The sequence below is a fragment of the Atta colombica genome, unplaced genomic scaffold (assembly GCF_001594045.1).
Source record: "Atta colombica isolate Treedump-2 unplaced genomic scaffold, Acol1.0 scaffold228, whole genome shotgun sequence".
Taxonomy (NCBI): Eukaryota; Metazoa; Arthropoda; class Insecta; order Hymenoptera; family Formicidae; genus Atta; species Atta colombica.
In genome coordinates, this window is record NW_017259325.1 from 699,993 (window position 1) to 719,079 (window position 19,087).

The window sequence follows — 19,087 nt, forward strand, 5'->3', positions numbered from 1 at the left end:
ATTTTGCAGCTTGAAATTTCTTGTTTTTCGGATAGATACTTCAAAAATTAGCCTGATATTTTATGAAGGTATACATCAGATCTCAAAATTTTTTACAAAAATTCATTCTTTCGAAAACTGTAAATCGCATTTGTACGCAATTTTTAATTCACGCTGTAAAATTTCGTAAATTTTGTAAAAAATTTTGAGATTGGTGCATCTTTATTTATGTTTGTGTACTTCATAAAATATACTGCATAAAATATTAGTAAGAATATTTTCTAAAGTTATAATAAATTAATAAATAAATTAATAAATAATAACAATAAATAATAATTATAACACTTTATTTTTATTTTATTCAAATGAATAAAATGTTTTAATTGTCATTAAGAGCTGTAAATGTATATTAATTAATTTTCTTAACTAATATTATACAATTAATTTTTTTAAATCAATTATTTGATTTGAGCTTGATCTTTTAATATTTAAATTTAATTAATTTTGGCTACTGCTGATGCAAAAATATGTGTTTTTTATTAAGTCGATGCGACGGAATCAATGACTGGGCACCTATTATGTGGAAACAATCGGAATGGATTCCGATTCCGGATTCGGAATTATTCCGTTTTCGAAAACATAATAGAAATCTAGAGAATAACTTCGATTCCGTGATAGGTGCCTCTGAACTTTTTCATAAGTAATGTTTATTTCTTATTCTGATTTCTTATTTTGTCTCCAATTTTTTCGAGACGAGACAAAAAAAAACAAATGATAATCTCGGAAATGTTACTTTTAATGACACGAAAAGTTCTGAGACGATATTCCGAGATTCTCGTATCGAAATGCAATATTTACTACTGACTAATCTTCGAGACAAGCTTATAAGTTCGCTTGTGATTGATTTGATCAGTGACTACTGAGAATATACTGATTGAAACAATCTTTGTAAGAATATAGTAGAATTTATTTTTTTAAGCTTTTGCTATTATTATTTTAACAATCTAAATATTAATCGGAAAAAATTAAAAAACAATCTAATTAAAATCTTTTATGAAAAAGATAAATAATTTGATATATTAAATTTAAAAGACATTTTCATTGTAAAATATGACTAATATTTATAATATGACTAATATTTATATAATTATATAAATTATATAATAATTTATATAATTATTTAATTATGTTATATACAATATATAATGTATGTAATGTAACGAAATTAATTTTAATTCTTCGTTGTCACATCTTTACAAAGTTTCAGAGTTATCATATTGAATCAAATTAGCCAATTGGTGCAAATTGATGCTGTCATTCTAAAACTATTCATTTAATTTTTTTACGCGTACATCTTCAAGATTTTTTAAACTTTAGTCTTAAAATGTACGCGTAAAAAAAGTGAACTATAATATATAAAAATTATACGTCATTTGTAATCTTTTTAATTAAAATTTTAGAATACTTCTAAAATTTATCCAAATAAAAATAAAAGTGTGCGCGTTTCCGAAACATTTTTTTTCGATAGATGAAGAAAGTATTATTTTCTCTTTAAATAATTTAATTTAATTTAATTTAATTTAATTTAGTTTAGTTTATTGCAAAGCTTTATGAAAAAGACTACATGTTAACAGAGTAATAGACATAATATGATACAATAGAGTATAGTTAACATGCAATAACATAAATGCAATAGACAATAGTAGCTTGCAAATGATTAGGCGTCAGCAAAATTGCTGTTACAAAGTTACCAATAAATAAACCGAAATAAGATAACAATGAAATAAGAGATAAATCAGTAGCTGCAATCATACATACACACATACATACGCGCATACACTCGCAAACACACTAATTTCATCAGTCTCGTTTAAATACTGTGAGTGACGCGACTCAGCGGAACGAAAAGAGGATAGAGAGGCATTTTTATGAATCAGGAAGGGAATTAAAATATTTGACAGAGGTGTAGAAGAAAGCAGCACGGAACTTAGTGAAACGATATATGGGAAAGGATAAGTAATCTTGGTATCTTGGTGACAAGAGGGTTAAAAGAGTAATAATGTTTAGAGTTCAACTGAAGAAGATGTTGCAGATATAGAGAAATATTGGAGTGAAGGAAAGAAAAGACAGCATGACAATGAAAATATAAGACAGATGGAGAATAAAACGTTGCTAAATCTTAAGCCAGCCAGATCTCTGATAATACTGAGACATATGGCTATATTTACGGATGCAATAGAAGAATTTTGGAGACGCTGTACGAGATTTAGCAGATGTTGGTTAAGAGCCGAAACGTAGACGATGTCAGCGTAATCAAATAAAAAAATAACAAGCAATTGAAAAGTGAGGAGTTTTTTAGAGCAGGAAAGGATATAACGAAGGAGACGTAAGGGGAAAGAAGACGTAAAGTATAAGCAATCCGACACTTGACGATCACGTATAACTCGAATGATTATGAAGAATCAACGTGGACACCAAGAATCTTAATAGAGGAGGAGCGAGGAATTGGAATAGAATTAAGAGAAATGTCGAAGGACTAAATACCGGATAACAATGTTGAAGAAGCAACGATCAGGAAGGATGTTTTAGAAGGATTTAGATACAGAGCATTATCAGTGGACCATTCAATAGATTTTACATCTGTATTCAAAGTAGAACAGATTGTTAAAGCATCGAATGGATGAAAGGATTTGAGAAAAATTACGTCATTTGCATAAAGAGCATTTGCTCGGAGGATAAAGAAATATTAGACAAATCAGAGACAAAAATATTAAAAAGTAAAAGTTCGAGAATGAATTCTTGGGGAATTCAGAACATTCAGAGAGAACGGCACGAGAAGAAAAAAGGAAAAGGATTATACAAGATGTCTCATTTTAATCAATCACTTCAAATATTTCTTGAACAGTGCATTTTAAGGAAAAATGTTTCAGACAAAAGTTTTGAGACTTTAAAGGGGACATGAAATGTGCCATTAGTTTGATTTTGGGTGGCATCATCAAGGTCAAGATAAGATTACTTTGAATTTTTTTAACGAAACTCTTTATTTTTCGTTACATATTCTTGTAGCTATCTCGAAAGCTTTCCAAAACACTAATTAAGTTTATTTTCATTAAGTACTTTTCGAGTTATAAGGCTTGTAAGTTGCAACATCTCAGGCATTAGCAGGCATTACGCAAGGTAAGGCTCGATCGACGGTTAAAAACCTCTTAAATGTTATTCAAGAGTATGTTCTGAATAACATTTGTCAAGTTCAAAGTTATTGGAGGTTGTACCTCTTATTTTTATTTTTATGTAAAAGTTTTTTGCAAAAATAAAAATAAGAGGAACAATCTGCAATGATCTTGATCTTGACAAATGTTATTTGAAAGTTCTCGAGGTAAGCTACATAAGAATACGTAATACAAAATGGGGGATTCCGTTTAAAAAATTCAAAGTGACCTTGCTCTGATGACGCCACTCAAACTATCTTATGCCCTCCTCAAAGTCCCAAAACTTTTGTCTGAAACATTTTTCCTTAAAATGCACTGTTCAAGAAATATTTGATCGTTTAAAATGGGACACTCTGTATATGACAACTTGCTGCGTGCGATTTGTAAGGAAAGACGAAAGACGAAAGGAAAACGAATAAATTAGCAAGAGGGCAGAATGAGAAAGACCGCATAACTTGAGTTCGGCTAAAAGTAGGTCATGATTGACTGTATCGAAAGTCTTTGTGAAGTCCAGCGCAACGATGGAAGTAAGGCGACTATTGTCGAAATTACGAAGCACAATGTTAGAGATGTGAAGCAATTCCATCGTGCTGTGAGATCGACAAAAACCAGACTGACAGGAGGAAAGGATATTAAAATACCTGTTATACATGTACTGACGCATTTTTAATATTAATCAACAGAAAAAGAAATTATTACTGATAACAATATACAATTTTATATGTGAATTTCGAATAAATAATGAAATTAATAATAATTCAGATAAGACAGTTGTGGCTGTCTTTTCAAACAAACTTTCACTCCATTATAATTGACAGAACAGTTACGAAGGTTATATATATTTAATTTAAAATGGACTACTTAACTCACGGTCCAAAATATTAATCCTTATTTATTATATATTAAGGTATGGCATACTTACAACGTGTGAAATCCACGTAGCATTTATAGAAACCGGGGAGGAGAAAAAAGTTGATATTCATTCTTTCCCCTATCTAACGTTTGTCACTTTATATAAAGAAGCGATACTGATCATGTTTTTTCAAAAAGTCACAATTTTCAAGATTCAAAACTTCTCGAGATAAATATATTTATATGGAATCTATTGACATATTTGTTTATTGAAATATACATATTCATTCCTTTAATTCTTTTATTTTTATCCCTATTTTAAATATGATTAGTAATTTTTTAAAATAAAAGTGTCTTTTGTGATTTTTTTTGAAAAATTCTCTTTTAATTTGTTGTTAAATTTTTTTTTGCAATTTACAATTTTCGGCAACTCTACTTATACTCTTTACGAGGCTCTTCTTTATGTATTCTTCCAGAATAAAGATTTTACACAGTTACTTTAATCGGTATATTTTACTGAAAATTAAAAGTATGAACACTTGAATATCAACTAAATCCTTGTATAGTAACGATGGAAATGAAAACACGTGTAGTAAGTGAGAGTTTAACAAGGAAGTAATTTATGATGAAACCATTAAGAGACTGCAAAATATCAAAAGATCATCAAAAACGTTATTATTGCCCTAGTCTCAGGTAATATAATTAATTAGTATTAATTTTGTGATTTTATCATAATTTGTATAAATTAGATTGTTATATTATATTATATATTTTTAAAGCAATCTGTATCCAATTTATTTGTATGTAATTACTTTCTTATTATTGAAATACTTAAAAAGAAATACTTAAAAGTAATTTAAATACTCTCAAAACTTAAATGTTTCTTCTTTTTTAGCACATTCAATGCCACTTACATCTCAAATATTTGATCTAAATATGGTGCTCACAATTATCATTCACTTCCTGTGACTCTATACAAAAGTCAGGGTGGGACGTCGAGGCGAAACGAGGGGATACTTCGATTTTCTAAGCGCTTATTTGGCAGTTAATCAAAACCATTGTCATCCCAAAATCTACAAAGCGATGATTAACCAGGCGAAGACTTTAATTCTGATATTTTATTTAAATCATTTAGATGAATTCGAAGAATATATATTACGAAACTTTTTAGGTACAAAATATTAATTTTGATTCCCAAACCCCAAACTCATATCGACAAGATGTTATCGATAGATGCTATCGAATTTATTCATATTAAAAAAAATTCATTTCTTCAGCTATGATAAATAATTACCAATGAACATAGAAGTAGAAAGTGGTGAAACAGCATGCAAATTGGTACGTAAATGGGGATACTTATATAAGGATATATCGCAGAATTAAGCCAAGATAGTGTTTGCGGAAGGCAATTTCTGGGGAAGAAACTGTGAACGCTATTTCTTCGAGTATCGATCCTAGCATTTACAATGGCTTCGTGCATTTATGCCGGGCTTCGAAGTCATATATACATACCTTATGACGATTTCCCGGTGCTTCAACGAACTCTCGTCGATCCAAATGTCTACGCCTTTATAATGGAGCCTAAAAAGATGAAGCTGATATTGTGTCCTAAGATAAGCTTTTTACGTGCAAAAATTTAAAAAGAAATAAGCCATCTTCGAGCCTTATCCTTAAAATTGTTGTTGTCTCAAAAAGGACGGATCTGAGAGGAATTCGAGAACTTTGCAACGCAATGTGCTGTGGATTGCAGATGAAGTACAAACCGACTTAGCGAGAACAGGGAAGAGGATCGCAATGGATTATGAAAATGTAAAGCCGAATATCTGATATTCGATAAAGCATCAGAGGATTTTATCCTGTTTCCGGGATATTAGCGAATGATCCCATGCACAATCAAGCCTGAAGAGCATTTCTTATACTTATAGTGATTCTACTTATAGTGATAATTCTTTGGAATGCAAGATTGCTTTCGAAGCGCTTTTCGTCCTAGAGGAAGAGAAACTTGCTGAAAATGCCGAAAAAGTCACTTATTCAGAGATGAGCTTAACAAGTCGAAGAAGATAATTACTTTAGTGAGAGGAAAGGGCCTGTTGAACATCATCGTTATCAATGAAAAGATCGATGCATGGGATATTTGCGTGAAGCTGAAGGAAAACGGGCTCTTTGCGAAACTTACGCGGACACATTCGTTTAGTATCACGGTTAATTATCACGGAGGAACAAATATGCGAGATATCATTTCTAAGATTCTCACGTATACGTAACGAATCCTTTAATATTTATAATAGCAAGATTATATCTTTCTAATAAAAATGCGAATGATAATTAAGTAATAAAAACAATTTGTTGATACTCTATATTTATATCATTTTCATAATTTATCTAATATACTAATATATTCTGTATAATTTTAAAGTCAATGTCTATTGTGACTTTTATCTCGACCTTCACTACAAAGATAATCTACATCATTAATCCATATCAAAATAATATCGTACAAAACAATATCAATCATTCTCTTGATGAAAAAATTTCGCTGAAATTATTCCACGTTTTGGAACATTTTACTGAAATTTCACTGAAAGTGAATTTTTCACCTATACAACATACCGAAAAATCGCTGAAATTGAACTGAAATTTCTCGGAAATTTTTATTGAAATTTCTGTGAAATTTTGCTGAAAATGAATTTTTTAGCTAAAAATTTGGAATTCAACTAAGAAGATGGAATTTTTCTGAAATATTGAAATTTCGGACTAAAATGTCCCAAAACGTGGATTAATTTCAGCGAAATTTTTCCATTAGGGTTAACACATTAATTTTACCAAATGACATACTGCAAGAAGTTGAATCAGTCATTGAATGCATTGAATATATATATAAAAAAATTATGGATATTTTTTCCAAAACAACAGGACACTGCTGGACTTTTGCGCACAAATAAAAATTTCAGAAACGAAATCACATTTGCCTACAGATTGATTGTTAATACATAGGCTGCGTTCAACAGAGAAAACTAATTAGTTAGCGCTTAATTCTTTAATACGATTGATTCCTACAGTTAGATTTAGAACAAAGAACTGAAGGCAAGAACCAATCATATTAAAGAATCACTAAGCATTAATTGATTAATTTTTTCTGTTGCTATAGACAAACGTGACTTCGTTTTTGAAATTTTTATTCGTGCGCAAAAGTGCACATAAACAATCGAGCTATAGACAATACATGTAGGCTGCCGATCTGTAAGCAAATGAGATATAGGCAAACGGGATTCTCTCACATAATATATATTGCTTACTTGGTATTGAGAAACGCCATTCCAGCACTGTATGCTGTCGTATAGAGAGGACCAGAACTGTTCCACAGCATTTCTCGAATGTTTCTCAACTTTGTAATTTCAGATAGTTTCATACTGAATTTGTTTCGTTCTGATATACTGTGCGGAGGATCGATGATATAGATTATCCCACCCATTCCCACATGATCTTGAAGATTTTGTCCTACACCAGGTGCATGATGCACCACAGATATGTTCATCTTCTCGAGATGATGCCTCGGCCCAATTCCCGACAACATCAATAATTGTGGCGACTGTATCGCCCCTGCAGAGAGAATCACTTCGCGTTTTGCTCCAACTATGAAACGTCTTTTACCCTTGCGGAACAGCACCCCTTGCGCCACTTTCGATTTATCATCTGCAAACAAGTTGCTTCTTTTATTCGTTTATTTCTTTATATAAATGATGCCTGCGATATCATCAAAACCGCAACTTGATTTCGCTGTATAATTATCTCATAAATAATGTCTAATGACCTGACCGGAAATCAATACTTATATTTCCATTAATATATTACGTACAACATTGATAAAATGAATGAATATCACTTCCACGAAGAGAACGATCTACACACTTTATGATTAGATTGGAGGACTCGAGCACGTTATTTAGTTCCGCATGCATTATATTGTCATTATCCTTAGGCTGCTCAAGAATATGACAATAATGCGTGCGGAATTAAATAACGCGCTCAAGTCCTTCAATCTAATCATAAAATGTGTAGATCGTGTTTGTTTTCTCCGTGAATGCGGATATATTACATTAATTTGATATTGATAACTTATCAAAAGAGAATATTTAAAGAAGAACAATTAGATTTCCTGAACCTTTTCTCACTAGTATTTTTTCCACAAACGATTCCAAGCTGACATATAGATTTTTCCTCTTTGAAGCGGGACGGAGATAAGCTTTAGCAGTGCTGCATCTTAATCCATCCCTCAAAGTACCAAAAGAATGCGTAAAACCCGTCTGATTTGCGCCATTCACATCGTGTACTTTGTATCCCAACTCTTCGCCGGAGTGAACAATATAATCGGCTATCGGTGGATTATACTTAAAATATTCTACTGTCAAGTATCCATTTTTTTTATGATAAGGCGAGTCGGCAAGTTCCTTGACCCTGGCATCTTCTGATCTCTTGAAATACGGCAGAACGCTCTCGTAATCCCATCCCACGTTACCAAGAGCCGCCCAAGAATCATAGTCCCTTTTGTTACCGCGAATGTAAAGCATCGCATTTAATACACTGCTACCACCTAACACCTTGAAAATGTGAATTATATCGAAAAATAGTCCTTGATATTTTTTTAGTTAAAATGAAGATTTTTTTGTTAAAAATGAAAATTTTTAGTTAAAATTTCAATAATACATGATGCAGGATGACTATTAAGATTGAAAGTGAACTACTATATTTTTCCTTCTGCATTTCATTCGTTTTTCTGGTTAGAATTGAATATTTGAGACTCGTCAATTTCATTTGAATAATTGTATAAGCTTTTAAGTGTTATCATAAATAATAACTATCGAAGGAAAGATGTTTCTTATTGAGTGCTTCTATAGTAGAAACAAAAACTATACAGGAGCATATTGTAGATTTCATAATAAATATAGATTAAAAAAAGTTTCAAGCGAAGATTTACAAAGAAAATCTTACGAGTGTCAAATCTAATTTTATGAAATTTTGTATTGATTTTAATGAAAGTAGAATAGGTTACGTAAATAGATAAATTTAGAAAATATTAATTAGTAAAAAAAATGGTTTTAAGGGGGAAATCTCATTATAAGTAAAGTGGTTTTTAGTTTTTTTGTTGTATGTCTCAAAAACTATTTAAGATATCAAAAAATGTTTTTTATATAAAAATTTTATTATAAAAATGCCTCTATTTATCACATTAATAATATTTCTACAAAGTAATTTTTTTTTAAAAGTTTTTGAACACTTCTTTCGAGATTTCATGCTCATAAATTCGCTTGTATAATGACTTTAAATGAAATTGATATTTCAAACTTTGTAATCCTGATCTGAAAAACGATCGTCGAATCGGAAGAAGAAAATTAACGGTTCATTTTCAATACAATTTTAATAGTTGCCCAATATAACATTAATGTTCAAATTTGAAAAACCATAAACATATTATTTCAAAAAAAGAATAATAAAAGTTCTGAAGAATATGAATAATAAAAGTATAAATGCCAATCAGAATCAACTAGATTTTCGAATTCAAATTCTTTATTAAATAACAAATTAATTAAATTATTAATTTAATCATTTTAGAAACAGTTTTGCGCGGAGCAAAATATTGTATGATTAAATTTTATTCTATTTATCTAGTTATATATTCTTTTGATTCTTTTTCACATAAAGTGATTTTTTTGTTAGTTATATCATCAATAATAGGCCATTGTAAAAAGTTATTTCTTTGTTAAATTATCGATTCGACTATCTTCTGACATTCAAAAGTTTACGATTCAACGTTTTCTCGAGTGTAGAATAAATTAATTCTTAATCATCGTTCTTTGTACATGCACATTGTTATCTATAAAATAATTAAGATATTTAAAATACCTTGCCACGTGGCCATCTACATTGATGATTATGCATCGCCAAGCAATAATTGGACGACGATTCCGTTTTAAAATCCCAATCCAGATATGTACGCTGCAGTGTGAGATATGACCATGGTACATCGGACAAAGGAACTTCATCGACGCCAGCTTCGAGTAGAAGGACGGTACAATTTTCATCCTCTGACAATCGGCTGGCTAACACAGCTCCTGCTGATCCTCCGCCAATTATCACGTAATCATACTGAGCCAACAGTTTTTCCATTAATAATGTTTGTAGACGATTCTCCTTGTCCATGATATCTGGACGCATGTTAATAATGAGATATCCCAATATCATGAAGAGCAACTTCGAAATTAAGGACATGATCATCATATACATGTACTACTGCAATCAGATGGTGCTGAATTTGTCGTTCTATATAATATAATTATCCTGTTGTTGAAGAGAGAATGTTAATTATTTTTACTAAGTTCTAGTAATATCATTGCTAAAAATTTACACACACACACACACACACACACACACACACACACACACACACACACACACACACACAAAATACATGAAAGGAAAAAAAGGAGAAAAAAAATACTGCATGCGGATACATCATATAATATACAATATGTATTTACAGATATTTATATACGGTACAGATTTTTTCTTGAAACAGATGTTCTACGATTATTATGCTCACAACCATTATTATAATATCTGTATAACATATTCTAGCATTTTGCTATTAATGATTACGATTTTAATATATTTTATCATTATCTGCCGTTCTCTCTATTGTACTTCGCTTGTCCTAGATAACTATTTTGATATTTTTTGCAGTTATTTTTTAAAATTTGTTTTCGCCAATATAGAATTTTTATAGTATTAATATATTTATTTTGTATATTTTTTTTATTAATATTATAGAACTTACAAAAGTTCTTTTGTAGTATTAATTAGAATAAATTAATAACACAAACATGATTAAATTAGATAAATTTTGTTTTGTACTTTTTACATTTTTATATATTTTTATTTCTAAATAGCGTGTAGTATTTAATTATTGAAAAGCCGACGAATTATGTGCTATTTATCGATAACTAAACAAAGAATTAAAAATTGCTTGCCGATAAAAGATTTTATTTACCTTAGCAGTATTTCATATAGAAATTTACTGTAGTCGTTCTAATCCTTTTTTTACAGAAAATATTAAAATAGATTTTTTACAATTGGCATGTTGTATGTTGTTATTATCGTTGCTATACTATATGTATATTACATAGTAATATAACACTTTGAAAAGCGTAAAAAATTTGCAAAGGTACGTAGATAGAGATACGTTCACGATCATACTATATCGTACACGATCGTACTATAAGTAATCCACGTATGATTGTAGACTAATTTTATTACTTGCGTCTAAAAGAAAGCAATACCTTTTGTACATATTGAGTTGTTCTACTTTTGTTATCGTATGCATTTAATTAGTTGAATCGTAATTATGAAAAGATCAATTAGTAGATAATTATGAAAAAATTCTAAGTGACGCGTGTACTTATTTCTCTTTTATGGACACGTTACATTCATAGTCACGAATGTCTTCAATAAGGTCTCGCGATTTTTAAATGTTCTAGTACGTTTCACATGGAAAATGGATTGTTGTAGATTAAATATTAATATGAAATAAATATAGATCGTATTAAATACATGCATTGAGAATATGAATGAGATTTACAATTAGTGAAACTTTGTAATCGATGCAATATCAAATAATTGTACATATTCAACTTTGTTATGAAATTTGTTCTTATTATGGCAAATTTCACAAGATTGCATATGTTATTTAAAATTATAAATGTAATATAATTTACAGAAATTAATTAATTTAATTTATAATAATCTGCCTGTTTATATTATATTTGTTTATTACCTATTTATATATTTGTGATATACAATTGGCAATTAAATTATCTGAGAGATTCCTGAATATGCTTGATTCATTTAAAAATTTATAATTGTTACTTAAAAAATGTTACGTCACGGATCTTTTAAATGTTTTTAATCGTAGTGGATTTTGGACTCGTTGCCGAAGGAAATTAATTTTCTATAATGAAAAATAACAATAAATAACGGTTTAACAACTTAGAAAAATATTCAATCTTGAGATTGTGAATATTCAATCTTGATCTCTTTATTTTATTGATTTACAAGAAAGGAAATTGAATTTACAATTAATGAAATTAATTGATATTCAGTTTAGAATTTAATTTTTCTTCACATACATTCTTCACATTCATCTACGAGAAAAAAATTCTGATATCAGAATAATGATTTAATATTTTTGTCATCAGCAACAGTTGTTCATCCTTTCGGGAGCGATAGTTTAATCTTTCCACAAAAAAGTTTGATTACTACTTATAAAAATTTATAAAAAAGAATATTTAAAATAAGATAGAATATTTAAAATAAAAGATAGAGAAAAACTTGACAAAAATATTAAATAAATTATCTTTAAGGTAATTGTTCACTACCAATTACTTTTTGATTAATGATAGTTAATACAGCGATAATTACAGTAATATTGTAATTGTGATCATTTACACATTAAACTCGCACTGCTCAGTTCAACGAATTTAAATCTTGATACATATTATTGTGAATGTGCAGTTCTGCTGATTTGAAATCCGACGAAAACAATGATAGTTGCTTCTCTCACTTATTTAAAACGTGAAAAATACGAATTTTCCTCGTAAAATTTTCCATTATTTTAGTAAAAGGGATTATTTTTAGAAGTGGAAAATTTTATCGACGCACGGAATAATTAAGGTAAGAAATAATCAACAATTATTTGAATGGAGTTCAAATATTTATTTTTCATATCGAGCATCGATCATTTACTAATTGTAAGATTAAAATTCAATTTCGACAACAGTAAAACCGTTATATAATATAACATTATATAATATAACATTATTATAAATCTGTTTTCTGTTGCTGTTAGTGTACTTTTGGAATTGAAAATAAGATAGGTATATATTTAATATTTGTCGAAAACAAAAAAGAGAATCTAAGAAAATAGACTATATGTAAAATGATGTTTACACATCATTTTACGCCATGGTATCAAACTTTAATATTCCGTTATTTGCAAGCGCTCTCTAAAAACATATAGATACATACACGTAAATATTTATACGAAAAATTACATGTACATTCAGATATTCTTATATCAATATGGCTTATACAAAATATAGTAAAATAGTAGAGTTCAGAGTTTCCAGTTTTTTCTGAAAGTCTTTTCATGTTAACAACACTAGTGCTCTCGTATTATCATATTAGGTCTATTTTTTATTGCTGCACTTTCTCAATTAGTATACATAAATATATGTTTGTTTCAACTTATTTCACCGATTCAGAATACAATAAAAAACAGATATATATGTTGTCATCACGAAGATAAGCGCGCGGATTCGTCTTATCATCTGCTAGTTACCTTTTCTTCGTATCTGTTCTTCCACTTTAACCAATATTTCTTAATCATATCTGCTCCTTTCTCACCTATATAGAGATGTGAAATTATCAGTCAGATTCAATCTAACAATTATTTACGGTAAAATTACAGTAAGATTAATAATTTATTGATAATTTGTTGTTTTTGACAGTTTTATGCCATATTTATATTTTAAATAGGCTATATTTATATTTTCAGCGTTTATGATATTGTATAAGATAAAATAACATTATTTATATTAGATCTGTCAGAGTTTGCACTCTTTGCATTTAGAATTTTCTCTCTTTCTAACGCTTGAATATATTTATTTTGTATTCAGTATAAACATTTTTAGAAGAAGATTACAACATGCGAATATAACATGAATAAACCTGTTCTCATCAAATGTATTTTCATAAATTGATAAAATTATTCTGAAAATAAATATCTTGCTGATATTTATTTATATATTATATTATATTTTTATATTTATGACTTGTTGATTTATTGTTCTGTGAATCGATTTTAAATTTAATTTTAACTTTTTGTTAATTAATTAAAAATTATTCTTTTTGCTTAGATTAAATATTCTGGTGCAATTATGTAACTTATGTAATATAGGATGCAAATACAATAAAAGTTTATTTTCTGTATATATAACTATAATTTAAAATATTTTCATTTTTGTGTCTTATATTAAAAATTTTCAATTATATGTACCATAATACTGCTATAATCCAGTTGTGTAAGCTTGTAAAGTATGACGGAAATATGAAAAATAGATGGCATCTGCCACACCTTTTACATTATAAAAAAATCTAATTAAATTTTTTTTATATTTCCTTAGTTATTACATACACACACACAGCCCAGCTTTCTAATTAATATATGTTATGTGTATATAATATACAGAGTGGAGCAGTAACTCTGTCTACTTAAAATATTTCTGCTATTTTTAGAGATATTAAATTTTAGAGAGATTTAAATTTTTAGAGATATTAATAATATATTTATTGAAAAGTTGTATAGCATCAAGAGAGTACGATACTACTAATAGTTTTTCTATGGTACTTATATTGCTTATTTAAAAAATTATCCTTTTTCCATACATATTTTTTTTAAAGCTACTATGTGTTTTCTTTCCACCAGTTGATTCATCTTATTATTCTGTTCATAAAAGTATTAAGGTACGATTATAAAAGAATTAATAGCTTACAAGTTATTTAAAATTTTATGTCAATATATGCCAGCATAAAATATAAAATATCTCGTAAACTATGGTTTTTTTATATCACTGCCTTAATACTTTTATGTACAGAATAATTAGAAGAATCTTATTGTGTAAAAAAATCGTACAATTCCATTTAAAAAAGTGGAGATGACTTTGAAATGACTTCTCCGAAGCACCTCCATCTATAGAAAAACTATTATATAGTATTATACCTGTACCTCTCTTGATACTAAGCAACTTCAATAATTATTTCATATCTCTAAAAATAGCATAAATATTTTAAATGAACAGAGTTACTGTCCCATTCTGTGGGACACACGCACATACACAATATCAATAAAAAGAACGCAGTAATATCGTTACGCTTGGCTTAGCGCCAACACACTACTGTGTTTCCTGATGCATGCACAATATTAAAATATTTTATAGAAAATATATGTTAGATAAAATGTTTTACTCAATACTCTTTCTGAGCTGCATATCAAATTTTTTATATTTAAAAAATTTTTTTTAAATTATCATTTAATCAGCTCTCCAAAATTATCAGATAATTTACCATAATTTACCAAGTAAGTTACCGTCAAATTAAATAATATATAATATATGTATAGGTATGAAATATATATAATATATATAGGATGAATCAGAGTCGTTGAACCAAGTTTTTATCCTATGAGAAAATTGTCGACTTACCTAATTGAATTATAACGTGCAGTCAATTATTTTCTCATAGGGTAAAAAGCTGGTTCAATGACTCTGATTCACTCTATATAACAATAATAATAGTATATAACAATAATAAATATTAAAAAATAATAATTAATAATGTATCTCTCTATCTCTTACCTATCATGATTGCTGGTCCATTCGTGTTTCCGCTCACAAGATTGGGCATGATCGACGCATCGATCACGCGCAGCCCAGTCACGCCGTAGACTCTGAGTTGCGGATCGACGACAGCCTCGGGATCCCAGTAAGGTCCCATTTTGCATGTGCCTACTGGGTGATAAATCGTGGCACTATAGTATCTGATCATGCATTCCCAATAAGAATCAGTATACATGGGTATATGTTTGCATCCTGGAAACTGATGCGAGTTGAGCTCACTTCCGAATCGCTTGAAGGCATCAGTCCTGCTCAAAGCTACACTGATTTTCACTCCTTCAATCAAAGTGGCGATATCTTCCGTTTCCTTGAAATAATTTGGATAAATAAGAGGATAATCGAATGGATTTTTACTGCGCAATTTGATTACACCGCGACTCTTTGGTCGTAACAACATAGGAATCACGCTCCACGTATCCTTGTCGTTGATCGGTCCGAAAACAGCGTCGTAGAATTTTTTCGTTAATCCATGCACTTTTCTTAGTTGTCTGCCACCATCCGAATTTGTCGAGCCAGAAATGAAATGCAGCTCAATGTCGGGAAAATCCAGCGAAGCATTTGCGTATTTGGTGTTGATGAAGGCGATACCCTCGACGCCTCCGAGCACTGTCAGAGGTCCGTTGCCCAGCGCAGCGTATTGCATCACCGTTTGCACGCTTTGCAGTCGTTTTTCCATCATAGAAATCTTTTGATTAACCATGAATGTGAGTCCACCCAAGCCAATATGATCCTGCAAATTGCTGCCTACCTGGCGACGCGGAAACAAATTGTATGAATAAATGAAATGGAGATTGCTTGAAAATTTGACTGATTTGATTTTATCTTATATATGATTTTGAAAGTTTTTGACTTTATTTAATAAAGTGTAACGATAGAGATCCGAAAGAAAGAGAGAGAAAGAAACTAAAAAATTTTGCACCAAAAAATTTTTGCACTAACCTTGCTATCTTGAATCACTGGAATACCGAGCTCTCGCAAATGGTCCTTTGGCCCGATTCCTGATAACATTAGTAACTGCGGCGAATTTATCGACCCGCCGGATACAATCACTTCATTCTTTGCGCGCACGCGAAAGACTTTGTTGTCCCTGACGAATTCTACTCCGTAAATGTGCTTTGTTTTAGGATGTATCAATACTTTGGTTGCATGCGCGTGCATCGCCACATGTAGATTCTTCCTAAATCTGGCCGGCCTGAGAAAAGCCTTTGCACTAGAGCAACGACTGCCGCGCCTAATAGTACCCTGGGCGATCATGAAGCCGGTTTGAAACTCGCCATTGATATCACGATTTTCATATCCCATCTCTTGACCAGCCTGAACAAAGACTGCCGCTAAAGGTGTGTGCCACGGTGCTTCCTGCACCGTCAAGAATCCGCCTTTCGCGTGATATGGCGTATGAATTAAGTAAGGATTTTGATTATCTTCGGATTTCTTAAAATAATGCAGGATATCATGCGAACCCCAGCCAGGATTACCTTGCTGCTCCCAAATGTCGTAATCTCGCTTATTACCTCTTAAATAGAGCATATAGTTGAGAACACTGCTTCCACCTAAAACTTTACCTCTAGGCCAATTGCAACGGCTGTTCTCCATCGCTACAAAAATTTAATAATAAGTAAAGAAGAAACTTTGACTACAGAAAGAAACAAAAAGATACTGTTTTAATGATTTAAAGATAAAGAAAGAAAGACTGACGGAGGAACAACAGAAAAATCATATACCTAGACAGGCATCATCCTGTGCCTCAGTTTTGTATTGCCAATCCAGCTGACTCAGTTGAAGATATCCGGCCAAAAGAGGTACGTCTGAGACCTCAGGTTCGTCACCGCCTGCTTCCAGCAACAATACGTTCCAATCCTCAATTTCGGATAGACGGCTGGCAACTACGGCTCCTGATGCAAAAAGAAGAAGAAGGATAGAGGAAGGAGATGTTTGTATTTATATTACGTATTGTATTCGTACAAAATAACGAGAATTTCGGACACATACCTGCACTACCACCGCCTATCACTATAAAATGATACGAAGGTAATAACATCTCTGATGGTACGTCGATTGGTGGTGCTTCATTATCTAGAGCTTCATATTGAAAATAAGCAAGCGCCGCAGCAAGAATCGGAAAGAGCAATGAAAATCCGCTAGTTGATGCTGAAGTTAAGCTTTCTGTCACAAAGCTTTCGATGCCCATTTTATTTTCTCACGATGTTTCTTATTAAAGAACTAAAATTTATTAAATAACATACATGCACAATTAATAAATGTATTAATATTTCGTTCCATTTATTTATTGCTTATGCTCCATTTATTTTCTTATTATATCATTGAACAAAGAAACACGATAATGTCTCATGACAAGTGTATGTGTAGCGCGAAATTGTATCTATACGCGAAGGACAAATATATCACTCGGTAATTTCTTTCCTTTTTCACAAAAATAAAAAAGGTAATGATTGCGACATATTCTTACGGATTTCTAATTAAAAGAAAAATGAAACTATATAAAAGCACATTGGGTATATCTTTTCTTATAATATAATATATTAAAATATATCAAATAAGAAATAATAAGTACATATACATTTTTTATATATAACGGATTTAAATAGATTTTCTGCGAAAAAGATCTTGTGTAAGCTTGAATATTCCTTATTATTTATTAGTATAATAAGTAATTTCTAAGATTATTTTTAAAATTCAGAAAAGATAGTAAATATTTGTTATTATTTTTATAGAACATAATAAATGTGTCGAATAACAATGATAATGTAATGATAAAATGTTTTTTGTAACTAATAATTATGAACGTAACTTTTTATAAGAAAACAGATCCTTCAAAAATTTCTTCGTTCACTTTCTTAAAAAATTTCTTCGTTTACCACATAGCGACATTATAACTTCCTCAAAAAATATTTTTTTTGTCTGAACAATGTAAATAATAGTATTATTCATTTTCTTTTTATTCAATTAAGAGAATTGAAGAATTTTCTAGGAAAACATCTAACCGAACCAAACCAACGCGCTATACTGAAATCTGTCGAAATAAAACCGATAGCTTGGCAACTATCACGTTAGAAATTGACAAAGAAGAAGCTACGTGGTTTGGTCTGAGCAATATAACAATGCGAAATGAATATCAATTACTCGTGGAACTTTCAAATCTGTTAAGTAATTTCAAGCGAATTTTGTGCGTTCACAATTATTTTGTGTGTGAGTTCTTCAATTTCCTATTATCGAACAATTTTATCAGTTTTCCTGTCAAAAATCATGTTTTGACAAGTGGCACGTGTGATAATGATAACGTTTTTTGATCATATTCATGATAGTGATAAATAAATTGATGTAGATATTATGTTATATTAAAAGTTTGTAAATATACGTTTATTTATCTATAAAATCTGATTTTTTTTTGGGAACAAATAATGACATGTGACACTTATTGTGAACTTTGTAATATGTATTATCAATGTACTAGAAGCTTAATGAAATTAGAGAGAGAGAGAGAGAGAGAGAGAGAGAGAGAGAGAGAGAGAGAGAGAGAGAGAG

General features: G+C 30.2%; 2 protein-coding genes across 5 annotated transcripts in view; one reads left to right on the forward strand and one right to left on the reverse strand.

Moving 5' to 3' along the window:
* Positions 1 to 19,087, forward strand: part of LOC108688308 (flotillin-2) — a 110,877-nt gene that overhangs the window by 83,890 nt on the left and 7,900 nt on the right. The gene's annotated exons all lie outside the window — the stretch shown is intronic.
* The window catches only part of LOC108688303 (glucose dehydrogenase [FAD, quinone]), a 7,529-nt gene continuing 1,705 nt past the window's right edge, over positions 13,264 to 19,087 (reverse strand). The window contains exons 2-6 of the mRNA XM_018194492.1: positions 17,534 to 17,764; positions 17,266 to 17,436; positions 16,484 to 17,139; positions 15,506 to 16,292; positions 13,264 to 13,496 (exon numbers count right to left, since the gene is read on the reverse strand). Of these exons, the coding sequence (XP_018049981.1) occupies positions 13,417 to 13,496; positions 15,506 to 16,292; positions 16,484 to 17,139; positions 17,266 to 17,436; positions 17,534 to 17,732 (1,893 nt within the window). The 5' untranslated portion in view covers positions 17,733 to 17,764 and the 3' untranslated portion in view covers positions 13,264 to 13,416. The remainder of the gene's footprint in view (positions 13,497 to 15,505; positions 16,293 to 16,483; positions 17,140 to 17,265; positions 17,437 to 17,533; positions 17,765 to 19,087) is intronic.